This window comes from Cebidichthys violaceus, unplaced genomic scaffold, assembly GCF_023349555.1.
Source record: "Cebidichthys violaceus isolate CVI_PGR_0920_01 unplaced genomic scaffold, fCebVio1.0.p SCAF_3, whole genome shotgun sequence".
NCBI lineage: Eukaryota > Metazoa > Chordata > Actinopteri > Perciformes > Stichaeidae > Cebidichthys > Cebidichthys violaceus.
In genome coordinates, this window is record NW_027176483.1 from 6372374 (window position 1) to 6386659 (window position 14286).

General features: G+C 40.0%; 2 protein-coding genes across 2 annotated transcripts; both read left to right on the forward strand.

Moving 5' to 3' along the window:
- Positions 1–1295: 1295 nt before the first annotated feature.
- LOC137881948 (interleukin-17 receptor A) lies at positions 1296–5513 on the forward strand. The gene is made up of 11 exons (XM_068724171.1): positions 1296–1394; positions 1513–1534; positions 1764–1907; positions 2086–2204; positions 2293–2413; positions 2805–2852; positions 3541–3695; positions 3834–3908; positions 3989–4058; positions 4453–4548; positions 4591–5513. The coding sequence occupies exons 1-11, from the start codon at positions 1296–1298 to the stop codon at positions 5511–5513; spliced, it is 1872 nt and encodes a 623-aa protein (XP_068580272.1).
- A 2010-nt stretch (positions 5514–7523) lies between these two features.
- zgc:136858 (uncharacterized protein LOC678543 homolog) lies at positions 7524–14201 on the forward strand. Its single transcript, XM_068723268.1, has 18 exons — positions 7524–8937; positions 9049–9163; positions 9256–9430; positions 9525–9636; positions 9964–10070; positions 10444–10570; positions 10697–10817; positions 11010–11095; positions 11260–11390; positions 11475–11534; positions 11616–11679; positions 11775–11869; positions 11975–12103; positions 12763–12877; positions 12962–13099; positions 13261–13427; positions 13515–13597; positions 13793–14201. Exons 1-18 carry the CDS (start codon positions 8862–8864, stop codon positions 13983–13985), a joined length of 2094 nt encoding a protein of 697 aa, XP_068579369.1. The 5' UTR covers positions 7524–8861; the 3' UTR covers positions 13986–14201.
- Positions 14202–14286: the final 85 nt, after the last annotated feature.

Genomic DNA, 14286 nt, shown 5'->3' on the forward strand with positions numbered 1-14286 from the left:
CAAAGACTTAACATCATAGACCAATTGTTTCAAAGGTGCCCTTTGAAGTAAGCTTTAAAAACATTATAGGTTGAAGTTTATTAAGTCGAACTTGAAGCTTTTTTCACTGGTTTCATATTACAGCTCTAGAAGTCTACAGCCACATGTGTCGTGTGAGGCTGTGCTGCACAGTGGTGCTTTGAGCTAAATGCTAAAATCAGTGTGCTAACAAGCTTATGCTAAGCAGGTATTTTACCATGTTCACTATCTTAATTTGTTAAATTCTATCATTAATATGGGATATCATCTTTTTTAGTTTATTACAGGCTGACACATATCATTTTCAAACGTTATATACCCGTATGGATGCTTCATAGGAGGAGTTTTAAAGGAGAAGTTACAATTGTCAAAAGATGTTCTTCTATCTGATCACAACAACATTATAGTGTGTCTACTGCTTATAAATGCTAAATCCTGAACACATCACAACCAACTCAGCTGTACTGAATGAAAGTCATGTTATATTTGGATCAAGGTGCTATCACGGCGACTGAATCACAATGGCTGTGACACAACTCTCACACAGAGCAGAGATCAAATGCAACCGCTGCAGTCTATTCTGGTCAGACGTGGTCACACTGAGACAAAGCAACAGGAATTATCCCATGGCCACGGCCACATTTTGTCCCGTAGAATGCACCCCAATAAACAAACAATGAATAGCTGAAGGTTTGGCGGTCGTACTGGGCCTTCATTTGTTGGGCCAAGATGTTCTGGTATCTGTATATTTATTTCTGTGAGGTCAGGCTGGATATTAAAATGCGGTTTAAGAGGTGGCCTCTACAGTTTAAGACATTTGTTGCATGTCTCTTTGCCCCCTCATTTCCTGTTTATGAGTTTTAAAGTGTTTAAACAAGAATTTAACCTTTTGTAAATGTGGTCACTGCTACCACCTAGTGACTGTTTTATGGTTTGACATATCGGTTTGCCGTTGGCATCAATCTACCGTGTACGCACACTGCAGTAAAAACATAACTGTTATTTTTCACATAATTCTGTGTAAGAGTGAGAAATATTTTCAGCATATGCAAAGTTCCCCATGCAAATGGAAACTACAAACCACATTGGATAAGAGTGTTCTTCCTGTGTATTCAGATGTCAGCACCTGATAAAGACGCCACACTGGTTGAAATCGGATCACGCTGAGCCTTTCTCTGTTTCTCATTGAACCATCTCTCTAAATGGAGTTCATTATTGTGCTTGTTTACTCAGTAGTTTTTAAAGCTTTTCCACATTTGTTGTGGAGCTACACCAGAATGATCCATGTTCCTCTTTTCTGTTTTTATTTGACTGCTGGACTCCCAGTGTCGTTTTCTCTGAGGATTCTGGACAAGCGTCCGGACTGCAACCAACTGGTGAGGATTACATTTATTAAAAAATAAATACAAGCAATCTAATAAAAAGTAAACTGAGGGGAATTTACAATCCTTAATCCATCAAGCCATTACAACAAAACTTTTGTTTTTGTCCCAGGGTCTTGAGCACTGCAAACTTAGTAAGTATCTTAGTATCTTATTTCTTTTCTTTCTTCTTCTTTCTTAGGTGTCAAATCAGTATAATAAAATATATATACTTTGTTTTAATTCCTAAAACATAAACTTGGTTTTATTCATAGGATGAGGGATGATTTGTACAGGAAAATATTTTAATTTGGCATGTATGTGATCCATCTGCCCACACACTTAACCACTAATATATGCTGTTCACCGTTCTCTGAATGTCAGATAACTGCTCAGACAAACGCATTACCGTACCTCGAGAACGTGCTCCTAATGGCCCAGAATTGGATCCTGAGGATGTGGGCGTCTGGATGGACGAACATGGACCTGTTCCTGTTGTGAATGTGACCTGGAGAATAAAGGCGGATGGTAAGCATTGCTGAAGTCTGTTGTTCTGTGACCAAATAAAGCCCACATTGTAGCTCACAATTTAAAATGCATCAAATACGAGTTTTAATCCAAACAGTCTTTCATCAAAGGTAAATAGAAAATCAGGCATCCGAGATTCAATCATTCATATAAAATAAACATTCTCTTCTATTTACAGGAAGTGTAAAAGCCCTTCGTGGATCAGAGATAGAAATTCTGGATGAAAGTACAAATCAAAGTATGTGTGTGCAGTTTTCTTACAACCTCAGCAAACTGCTTAATCCAAACAATTTGAAGGTAAGATACGTTTGTGAAAGACTTGCCTAACTATTGCTATAAAAGTGGCAAGTATAGCAGCCGTTACAGATTTGTTTTTCTTTATTAGTGGACATTTTCCTTGGACGGAGTCGTAGTAGAGCCTCGCCATACATATATGGTGTCTGTTTTTAATCTGCCAGAACCTGAGATTGAACACTACAGGATAAAAAAGCGAATTTCCATCCCAGGTGAGTTACCTCCAGATCCCAGAAGTCTGCATGAAAAAGCAGGGAGACATGTATTGTATGTTTGCTGTAAAAACAAGGTTAAAAGTTATATTGATTCTGTGTTGGTGTGTAATTACATTCTGTGCTTACGAGAGAAAACGTCCAGTGTCATTATCACAATTAAAATAAGCAATGTTAAAATATTTGTGCTCTTGAATCAAGAAGCAGTAACAAAAGAAAATCAATTCAATACTGTGACAATGATTCTTTTACCAAAACTATCACTGTTCTTTCACATTTATCACACTTTGTCACCCCTTGGAATGTAAAAAAAATCTGAAGAGCTTCTTTAAGTGTCCAAACCAAAGTGTAAAATGCTCTAATCTGCTCTAATATCTACTGTCATGGCCAGGATGTGGTGACAGGAGAATCGAAAAGGCCCAAATGTGTCGGGAAAATGGTAACTTTTACATTTTGTGCATTGGGGCTGTTGCGATATACCTCTATTTACAATAACTGTTATATTTAAAGGTGCAATATTGGGAGCCTTTTGATTGCCTCTCAATAGCTCTCAACTAACGATGCTAACACGGTAAAAAAGGGTTTAATAATCGTGTTTACCTGAGGGGGAACTGAGCGGTGGGTGCTTCGATGCTGTCGGTCGGGACGGCGTTATCAGCCGTACCCGCCGTAAACACACACAGAGTGAGAGTGACTTCATTCTCTGCTCAGGTTACTCCGCTATAGCTTTACAAAGCAAATAGTTCTCTGCTTTGCTTTGATATCTGAATGTTGAAATAAGCACCTTTTAAAAATGAAATATTGAACTCTTGGTTCTCGCTTTTTATACAGTTTTATAAAGTTGTCTCTCTGACAACCTCCCCACACTCGTGTTTTAAGTGTAATTAATTAGCTAAAAAAGAGACAAACTCACAATAAACAAAGTTAATGAATTTGATTGATAGCGTTATTATTGTTTAAATTCAAATATTCTATAGATACTGGGATAATATCGTGGCCATGATAATCGTGTAGTGAAAATTAGATATTGTGACAGCCCTAATTTACATCTCACAGATTTTAATGGACCGCTGTAAAATATCCAGGACCATCTAAGTATTGTGCTCTGCATGATTTTGTTATTTCAGGTAGTCTGTGGTATCCTCATGTGACCGCGGTTGAGTCTCTCAACCAACGTAGAAAGTTTTCGCTTGTTGTCGGTTTTGTGGCAGCTCAGTATTCAGAGAGATACCAAGTTTCCATCCAGAGTCATGGATTCCATTGCTCAAAGAATGTCTCAAAGGTAATTACAATGTATTTCTCATGTATATGCTCAATGATGACGGTTGAAGAGTAACTATGTTGTGAGTCTAACATCATATGATTTTCTGCTTGTTTTACACACATGATACAGTATCCTTGTCATTTCGTTCATCCATAGGAAAACAGAGCATCGCTGAATGTGTCCTTTGAGTTTGATTGGTGGCAGCTTTCACAATGTGAAATGCTGTTAATGGTGAGTTTAATTAGAATTTATTGTCTCATCCCTGACAGTTGACAAAAATTTAACATCACCTTCCTCTGCTTGTTTCTAAGATTCAGCCGTTTTTTGTTCGATGCAAAAATGACTGTTGGCGCCCCGAGAAAATAATTGATTTATGTCAATGTAAGTATGATTTTTGACATCTATACTGTATGATATATTTCAAAAAATACAGTGTATATAATATATGGCGCAGAGCATAAATCAGTGGTTCCCAATCGTTTTGGTTTGTGACGCCTTAAAATAAAGCATTGTTCACTTGTGGCTCCTTGTTGAAGGAGTCAAAAGTCTTTCAGTTTTTAAACTTCTCATATTATCTGATTCGATTAAATGTTTGTGACCCAAAAAGGTAAATTAATCCTACAATTCACAAAGAAGCATTATTAAAGATAATATATTTTTTTATTATTCTTCTCCATGCTTTCAATCATCATGCAAAGACCCTCTGATGTATCTTGTAACCCACTGGAAACACAGGCATGATCATATTTAAATTCACATACTCCTTTTTTTTTAGATTATCCACGACGAACTGTAATTATAAAGGCGATGGTGGGACTGCTTGTCATTGGTGGTTGTCTTGCTTCTTTGCTGTGGAGGGCCTGTCAGAAAGGTTTGCCTTCTTATAAATGCACAGTCCTGACCTTTCTCTCAGATCCTGTGAACACATCCTCATCTGCTGCCGGACAGCAACCAGAAGGTTTCAAAGTGCAGGACAGAAAAAGAGTCCTCATCATCTACTCCCTCGACCACCCTTTATACAAAAACATTGTCCTCAAGCTCTGTGCCTTTCTGGCGTCCAAATGTGGCACTGAAGTGGTCCTGGATCTGCTGGACTCTACAAGACTGGGAGTGTTGGGAAGTATCCAGTGGTTGGACTGGCACAAAGACCAAATAGAAAGCTCTTCAGATAAGATACTGATCCTGTGCTCACGAGGAGTACAAGCCAAATGGAGAGCCATGTGTGGTGACAAACAGGTTTTCCTGAGAGAGGACGCCTGCTCACCTGTAGGGGACATGCTCAGTCCGGCCCTCAGCCTCATGGTCCCCCATTTTGTCCGATCTGCATCGTTTCAAAAATACATAGTGGCTTACTTTGATGAGGTTTGCTGTGAAGAAGATGTTCCTTCACCTTTCAACATTACAGTGCGATACAAGCTGATGAAACAGTTTGAGGAGCTCTTTTTCAGAATCCTGGACACTGAGAAGCACGAGCCCGGCAGAGTGAATCTCATCGAGGGGCTTTCAGAGGACGAGTACTATCACTGTCCCTCAGGTAGAGCCCTGCGGGATGCCATAGAGGCTTTTCATGCATACCAGCTGGAGCGTCCACAGTGGTTTGAAGAGGAATTAGTGGGAAGCTCAAAGACCTCAGTTGAGATCCACGACGATGCAAAAACAACCATAAACCTCATGACGAATTGCGTACCCGACTCAACCCAATCCACCAGTCATGTTAAGACACAAGAAAGTGATTTCACTGGAGACAAAACAGGATTTTACGTGGCTGAAGAGTTTCAAATGTGCACCTCAGTTGAGTTCCACCCTCTTATTAGGGAGAACATGCAGTCAGTTTGATATACAGTTGTGGTCAAAAGTTTACATACACTTGTAAAGAACATAATGTCATGGCTCTCTTGAGTTTCCCCGTTATTTCTACAACTCTGATTTTTCTCTGATAGAGTGATTGGAACAGATACTTCTTTGTCACAAAAAACATTCATGAAGTTTGGTTCTTTCATGACTTTATTATGGGTTAACAGAAAAAGTGATCAAATCTGCTGGGTCAAAAATATACATACAGCAGTGCTAATATTTGGTTACATGTCCCTTGGCCATTTTCACTTCAATTAGGCGCTTTTGGTAGCCATCCACAAGCTTCTGGCAAGTTTCTCATTGAATCTTTGACCACTCCTCTTGACAGAATTGGTGCAGTTCAGTTAAATTTGATGGCTTTCTGACATGGACTTGTTTCTTCAGCATTGTCCACATGTTCTCAATGGGATTTAAGTCAGGACTTTGGGAAGGCCATTCTAAAACCCTAATTCTAGCCTGATTTAGCCATTCCATTACCACTTTTGATGTGTGTTTGGGGTCATTGTCCTGTTGGAACACCCAACTGCGCCCAAGACCCAACCTTCGGGCTGATGATTTTAGGTTATCTTGAAGAATTTGAAGGTAGTCCTCCTTCTTCATTATCCCATTTACTCTCTGTAAAGCACCAGTTCCATTGGCAGCAAAACAGCCCCACAGCATAATACTACCACCACCGTGCTTGACGGTAGGCATGGTGTTCTTGGGGTTAAAGGCCTCACCTTTTCTCCTCCAAACATATTGCTGGGCATTGTGGCCAAACAGCTCGATTTTTGTTTCGTCTGACCACAGAACTTTCCTCCAGAAGGTCTTATCTTTGTCCGTGTGATCAGCAGCAAACTTCAGTCGAGCCTTAAGGTGCCGCTTTTGGAGCAAGGGCTTCCTTCTTGCACGGCAGCCTCTCAGTCCATGGAGATGCAAAACACGCTTGACTGTGGACACTGACACCTGTGTTCCAGCAGCTTCTAATTCTTGGCAGATCTGCTTTTTGGTGGTTCTCAGTTGACTCTTCACCCTCCTGACTAATTTTCTCTCAGCAGCAGGTGATAGCTTGCGTTTTCTTCCTGATCGTGGCAGTGACAAAACAGTGCCATGCACTTTATACTTACAAACAATTGTTTGCACTGTTGCTTTTGGGACCTGCAGCTGCTTTGAAATGGCTCCAAGTGACTTTCCTGACTTGTTCAAGTCAACGATTCGCTTTTTCAGATCCATGCTGAGCTCCTTTGACTTTCCCATTGTAGCGTTTGTGGGCGTTTGTATCCAATGAGCCCTATTTAAATGGCCTCAGAGAAGTCACCAGTTGTAGTCACTCATAATCACTCACAAGAAGTTAAGAGGCCATGCTATGAAGCTCATTTCATTGACACAACTTTCTAAGTCACCAAAATTGCTAATTCATGTTGCTGTATGTATATTTTTGACCCAGCAGATTTTGTCACTTTTTCTGTTAACCCATAATAAAGTCATGAAAGAACCAAACTTCATGAATGTTTTTTGTGACAAAGAAGTATCTGTTCCAATCACTCTATCAGAGAAAAATCAGAGTTGTAGAAATAACTGGAAACTCAAGAGAGCCATGACATTATGTTCTTTACAAGTGTATGTAAACTTTTGACCACAACTGTAATTGCGTCAGTGTTTTGAGACATCAATGAAGATCTTCCCCACTGTTCGGTGAAACTATCAAAAGCAGGCCATCAGTTATTCAATTTGATGTGATTAATGTTCTGCAACTTTATAACAATACAAAAGAAATCTGCTGAGAGAAATCACCAGGGGATACAAACAGATATTTAACTCGTACTGGATCAAGTAATGGGGCAATGGACAAATTTAATGAATCTGTGTAGATTCTCTCCAATCAGTTATCAACGTTTTGTACACCTTCATCGTTTCATCAATGGTTTATTTTCTTTACTTTACTGTGCATCTGCAATTGTTTTCATAAAAGCTCTCCAGTATTTTTGCATCTTGCATTTTTGTTAAATATCTCTTTCTGTCTCTCAGGAGACAAATCTAGACTAGTTTAGACCACAATGATCGGTGGTTGATGCTTTTGGGCTGTGTAAACAGAGTTAAGGTCAAAGTTCAGCCTCCTGAGCAAAGTTTCTTGCATTTTAGTTGCACTGGAGAAGGTAAGCACTAAATACCCTGTCTGTAGGACACTGTTTTTTATTATAATGAGCTGATTGAATGTAGTGTGCTATGGACTTTTTAATTTTGCAAAACATCGACGTTTTGATTAAGTAGTTAGTATTCGCACCACGGGTAAATGGTCTCCCTCCTATTGCATAGAGCATGTGAGCAGAAATGAGTGGATGTTGATAACACAGCATTTCAGATGTTTTCATTGTAATTTAAAATGTTTGTTGATGAGTCTCTGATCCTCTTCGTCTTATTGATGAGATATTACATTAAAAACACTGTTAAATGTGCAATTTTGGCACAAAATCATTGGTAAAGTATTGACTAAAATGTTCTGTTCTGACAATGTGATACATTTCAAACAACAGTGTTTAGTGCATAAATGCAGTGAAGAGGGGAAAAAACAGATAACAATACTACTGAGCCATGCACTGGAATTTGGTTGTCGATTTCTGAGAGTGGCCCCAAAAAAGGGTGGATGGGGGGGTTGGTAGGAATTTGTCCCAACTAACTGGAGCAAAGAAAACCTTCACAATGGCTGAATTGGACTTAAGCCCGCCAGTGACAGAGAACACACTGCAGAGTGTGATGCAACCGGGCAGCCTATTGTTTTCTCCCTTCAAGTAGCTGAGGTAATATTGTTCATTGGTTTGATTTTGACGAGCACAATGTGTGTGACCTATACAGCCCTTTCTTTACGATGGGGTCTACATGAGATTTATGTATGTATGAAATGTTTTCTATCAAATAACGGAGTCTACGTGAGGTGAATTTAGGAATAACAGTGCACACTTGTTTGTGATTAATTCTGAAGAACAGTGAAAATGAAGCTTTGATCGAGGCGTTGTTTTTGTAGTTTAATGTGGGACTGTAATCTTTTCATGTATGTTGGAATGAACGTGTGTGTGTGTGTGTGTGTGTGTGTGTGTAATCAATCAATCAATCAATCAAGTAAATGTTCCTTTCTCTCGATGTCCAGTCTCGCTCTTAATCTTTTTAGTCAAACAAAGTCTAAAGACAAACATCAAACACTATCTTTAAAAAATGACATCATAAGTCCAACAGTCAAAGGAACTTGAATGGCATTTTGTTGGTATACAAGAATCAGCGGACACAGTTTTTCTCAGTTAGATTCAAAAACTAAAATAAAAATGTTTCCAGGGTTTCCCTTAAAATCCGAACAGAATGAGGATGCTGCAGAGAGCCTCTGCACTCATCCTGAGAAGAGGAATCGCAACTTTTCAAAGCAGAGGCAAAAGTGGTAAATGCATCCTCTCATTATACATCTTAACACTTAAAAGTATAATGTACGCAGATTGCATAACAGATTGATAGTAATCATGATGATTTATGAATGTACCTCTTCTCTCAGGCAGCCTCTTCAGAGTTCATCCATCTGTATCTAAGGCGCTGGCAGACAACAAACCAGTGGTTGCACTGGAGAGCACTATTATCACACATGGCATGCCCTATCCACACAACCTGAGGTGCCCCATTTTAAGTGTCAGTCAACTTTAATACCTGCAGCTAAAAGTTGCCTTAATAACTGATTATGAATGCCATTAATGTTGTGATGCAGCACAGCGAAGCAGGTGGAGGCCATTGTGAGGGCCGAAGGAGCTACTCCAGCCACGGTCGGAGTGATCGAGGGTGAAGTCCATGTTGGTCTGTCGTCAGAGGAGCTTGAAGAACTCGCCCTCTGCAAGAGCTCCCTGAAAGTGTCCCATCGTGATCTGCCCTACGTCATGAGCAAAGTGAGACCACAGCACGCTCCTCTGAAAATAATCTCAGAACTACCTGAGTCTGTCACTTAGGGTTGAGTTTTGGTTTGCTCTCCTCTTTACTCAGGGTCTCTCTGGGGGAACGACGGTGTCAGCCACGATGATAGCAGCACATCGAGCTGGCATCCCTGTGTTTGTCACAGGGGGCATCGGAGGAGTTCACAGAGACGGAGAGAACAGTAAGCAGACTTATAGATACTTTACGCATACTGACACTAACTAATTACTCTTAACAAGCCATGCCGGTGAACAAGCCTGCAAGTGTGTCAGCTGGATTTGATAACAAAGACCACGAAAAGAGATGAGGGTGCACATATGATCCAGATATGATTTAAAGGTGACGGGATAGTTCACCCTGAGGAACTCCTCCATGTGTAAGGACACCAATGGTGTCAGGACAGTACGTTTGTCTTATTGGTATGTCGAGAGGAATAAGTTAGACTCATGTCAACCAGTTGTGTGAAGGCTAACCGTCGGTCACGACTGAGTAAATGATTATTCCTCAGGTCTGGACATCAGTGCAGATTTGACAGAGCTCGGCAGGACTCCCATTGCAGTCATCTCTGCTGGTGTCAAGTCTATTCTGGACATCGGTCGCACCCTGGAGTTCCTTGTAAGTATAGTGAGATAAGGTTGTCACTGTACAATAATACTGATACTGTGTTTTCATATTTGAGTTTGTACTTTAATCAGCCAAATATGTTTTAGCAATATTTTGCTTTATTTAACTTATTGGCTTGTAGGGACTTTAGTTTGAATTTCTAGACCCTAGGTTATTTGCTGTTGGCCTAAATGCAAGTTGGTGTGGACATGGTGTGTTTGTGCGTGTGTGTATGAAACCGATATAGATCGCCGCAGATAATTAACAGTCAGTAGGATCAATAGAAGGAAAGAGAGAAGAAAGTGGATAAGTTTTGTTGGTACAAAATGATCTAATTACTTGAATAAATTATTATTAACTTAACTGTCATTGTATCTTTTATCAGGAGACGCAGGGTGTCTGTGTGGCCACTTATGGAGCGTCGAAGAATTTCCCGGCCTTCTTCTCTCCACAAAGCGGATTCACTTCTCCATGCCAAGTCGGCAACCCTGAGGAAGCTGCAGCGCTCATTGGTACATCTACATTTTATATCCTTGACCCTGAACACACCACGGTCAAGATTGAATATTAACCAACACTTATTTTTCACTTATGCCCGTTGTGAATGTGGATCTGTTTTTCTTTTTTGCGTCGTTCAGCGAGCACTCTGTCTCTGGATCTCCAAAGTGGCGTCTTGTTAGCGGTGCCCATCCCAGAGGAGCACGCAGCAGCCGGCCAGCTGATAGAGGAAGCCATACAGGCTGCAGTAACAGAGGCAAGGTACAGAAGTTCTGCGTGGCTCGTAATCTGTTGTGTTTTTGTTTTCTCAACACCTGAGATACTACCTCAATATCACCAGAGGAAAATTCCTGTCTGGATCTCTTTATGGTCATGACAAAGTGAATCAAATGGACTGTTTCTCTGAGCTGGAAAAATTCTAATTTTCTCTTCTCTTTCTTTTTATGTACTCAGTGCTAAAGGTATAACAGGAGGAGATGTGACGCCATTCATTCTTCAAATAGTCAATGAGCTGACTGAGGGAAAGTCCCTTCAGGCCAGTATCCTTCTAAAAATATGAATCATCATCAAGCAGAGAACATATCACTTTCTTTGGAAAGGAAGAGGCGTAAAGAAGATTGAAAAAGTTGTTTTCTCATAGGCCAGACAATGTTAAAGTGCAGTAAATCACAACTAAAATGCCCTTAACCTGTTGTGTTCTTAGATATTGCTCTCATTCATAACAATGCTAAAGTTGGCAGTCAAATAGCCTGCGCATTGTCAAAACAAATGACTGAGAGAAAGTCCAGAGGTCAGACTCATCATCATGGAAAACACTCAACAGACTCAGATATTGTGAGTAAAAACACATACAATGGACTTAAGTTTAGTCATTTATGATGTGCTAAATACAGTACCCACAATGCTGTTCTTTCACAGGTTGTCATAGGAGGAATAAACGTTGATTTTATTGCAAAAGGAAAGACGAGAACACTTCATGTAAGTTTGATTCATCAAAACTACTGCAGATCATGTTATTGATTATTGTTGGTTGCTTCTGAGAAAACGTGTCTCTTTCAGTTTGGACAGACCAACCCAGGAAGTGTCTGTCAGTCATTTGGTGGTGTAGGACGGAACATTGCTGGTGTGTTTTCATCTGATAATGTAGATGCAAATTGTGTTCAACAGTACTTCAAATCTGATTATGTTACACTCACATCTTTGGTGCTTTCCTTCCAGACTCTCTGAGTCGTTTAGGCCGTAGTCCCCTGTTCATCTCAGCTACTGGAGCTGATTCACACAGCGAAGCAGTGTTGAACTACTGTAAACATATGGTTTGTGAAAATTAACAGTTGTTTATTATCAAGCATGATTATAATCCCTTTTAGAATTAAAAATGTAAATGTTAAGTTCTTGACTTTTTTTCTTATTTCTCTCAGAACACAAGTGGTGTGCTCAGGCTAGAAGAGCAGAACACAGCAACTTACTGCGCTGTTATCACTGAGAGCGGAGAACTGAGTCTTGGATTGGGAGACATGGACGTTCATCAGCAGATCACAGAGCAGTATGTAAGTGACAAAGCTACTTGTCCTTTAGCAAGGCTAGCCCAGGATTTCATACCTCAAACCTACATATTCACTATTCAATGTTATAGTCCTTTTTGTTACATCAAACCCAAATCTTGATAGTATTTATGGTTGACATTTATTCTGCTTATTTAAAGCCATTACATGTAGACTACAAGTAGCTCTCATTAGTGAAGGCATCCACCATTGGTGAGCAGGACTGGACAGGAAACAACACGTGCATCTACTGGACAAAAAAATGTTTTTCAAAGTACAAATACCAAAGAATTTCCAGTTGCATCTTCTAAAATGTGTATGTTTGCTGTTTTTCTTGCACTTTTAGAGATAGTAAACTGAATATCTTTTGGGTTTGTACTTTTGGTCTGACAAAACAAAATATTTGAATATGTCAATTTGGGCTTTGGGAAAGCAAGATGGGCATTTTTGTTGTGTTTTCTGAAATTGTATGGATATGACAAAATGAGAATATAAACTGCAGATTATTCGATAATGAGAATAATCATAGTTTTATTCTTTTTGTTTTATTTTTTGATATATTTTACCATTTCCTGACATTCTTGCTGCATGTCTTTTTTAGAAATAAAGTTTACTTACTTAATTGATATTTCTTTATCATTATCTCTTCAAATATATTTTTGTAGGTGTCACAGTTTGAGAAGCAGCTTTCATCAGCCACTCTTGTGTGTCTCGATGGAAACATTCCCGTTTCCACCATCGACTATGTTTGCTCCATTGCCAGAAAACACAACATCAATGGTAAGCATATGGAGATGGTCACTATGAATGACTGCGATCAGAAGCTTTCACTGATTTTAATACAACACAATCAATGTGTCACAGTTTGGTATGAGCCAACGGATTCAGAAAAGGCTTCCAAGCCTTTCCTGTCAGACGCCTGGAAGTCTCTGTCCTATTCATCTCCAAACCTGGCAGAGTTGTGCACCATGAACAAAACACTGGGTTTCCCAACACCCGAAGGTAAACTTCATTCCTTAATGTGCATCTTAATCTTCTTTTTCTTTACTCCCTCATCTCAAACACATATTCCCACATACAGTTGTTGGAGTCAAAGTTCTTGTAGAAAAATGCAAATGGTGTGTTGGTGATTGAGGATGTGGTTGTGTCTTGCTGGGTGGCAGTGCTTCCAAGCTCTCTCGAGGAGGTGCTGAGTGTTGCTGTGGCTCTCTCACGCCCCCTGCTGGAGCACATCCACTGTCTGGTGGTGACTCTGGGGGCTGGTGGAGTGCTGGTGTGCGGAGAGCATGATGCAGGCTCTGTCAACCTGCAGCCAAGAAAACAGAAGAGGGTAAGGACAACTTGTATCTGAAACTGATAATGATGATGATTACTATGACAGTGAAAGTGAAGATGTTTATTGCACATGTGATTGCAGAGGAGGCAGCTTTGTGCTGTCCACTACCCAGCACTGACCGTGACGGCAGAGGAGACAATGAATGTGTCTGGAGCAGGAGATAGGTGCTAAAAACTTACTTGACCTCCTTTCTCTTCCCTATTATTATTTAAATTCCAAACTTTCTCTGCTTCAGTTTGATCCACTTTTCAATTATCATTACCTCTTCCTGTTCCTGTCACACTTTCTCTCTCTCACAATATCATTTGCACTCAACAAACATTCAAACATAACGGCACTCATCCCCGCTCTGTCTGCAGTCTCGCAGGTGCTTTAATGACTGGGATTCTCCAGCGGCGAGACACAGACAGCTGTGTTCAGATGGGCCTCCTGGCTGCACGGTTGTCCCTGGCATCATCGCACCCTATCGCCCCTACGCTCACCTCAGACTCTGTGGATCCCAACAAAGTCAGTCAGTATTGGCCCAAACCCAGCTTCATGTGGATAAATTAAAAATATTTTCAAATACGTTGGAAGAAATGTGTGAAAATTGGGTTTATTACACATTGGTTTGTTCATTTTATAATTTTAGCCTTAACATTTGAGAAACCATCATGTGAAATAGTGACTAAATTAATGTTAGAAGATGACAGGGTTTCACTGAAACCATTATATTCAAATGTAAATCTTTTTTTTTTTGGTGTAAAATATTAAAATAAAAGAGTACAAATCCTGCATTCAAAATTCTCAAATGTTATTGCTGTTCAGAACCAGAATCAGAATCAGAACCAGAACCAGAATTAGAAACGTTTAT

Coding starts and splice junctions, on each gene's coding strand:
- LOC137881948 (XM_068724171.1), top strand. CDS start 1,296: ATGATCCATGTTCCTCTTTTCTGTTTTTATTTGACTGCTGGACTCCCA. Junction 1,908..2,085: donor CTGGAGAATAAAGGCGGATG/GTAAGCATTGCT, acceptor TTCTATTTACAG/GAAGTGTAAAAGCCCTTCGT. Junction 2,205..2,292: donor TTAATCCAAACAATTTGAAG/GTAAGATACGTT, acceptor TTTCTTTATTAG/TGGACATTTTCCTTGGACGG.
- zgc:136858 (XM_068723268.1), top strand. CDS start 8,862: ATGAGGATGCTGCAGAGAGCCTCTGCACTCATCCTGAGAAGAGGAATC. Junction 9,431..9,524: donor TGCCCTACGTCATGAGCAAA/GTGAGACCACAG, acceptor CTCTTTACTCAG/GGTCTCTCTGGGGGAACGAC. Junction 10,071..10,443: donor GTCGCACCCTGGAGTTCCTT/GTAAGTATAGTG, acceptor ATCTTTTATCAG/GAGACGCAGGGTGTCTGTGT.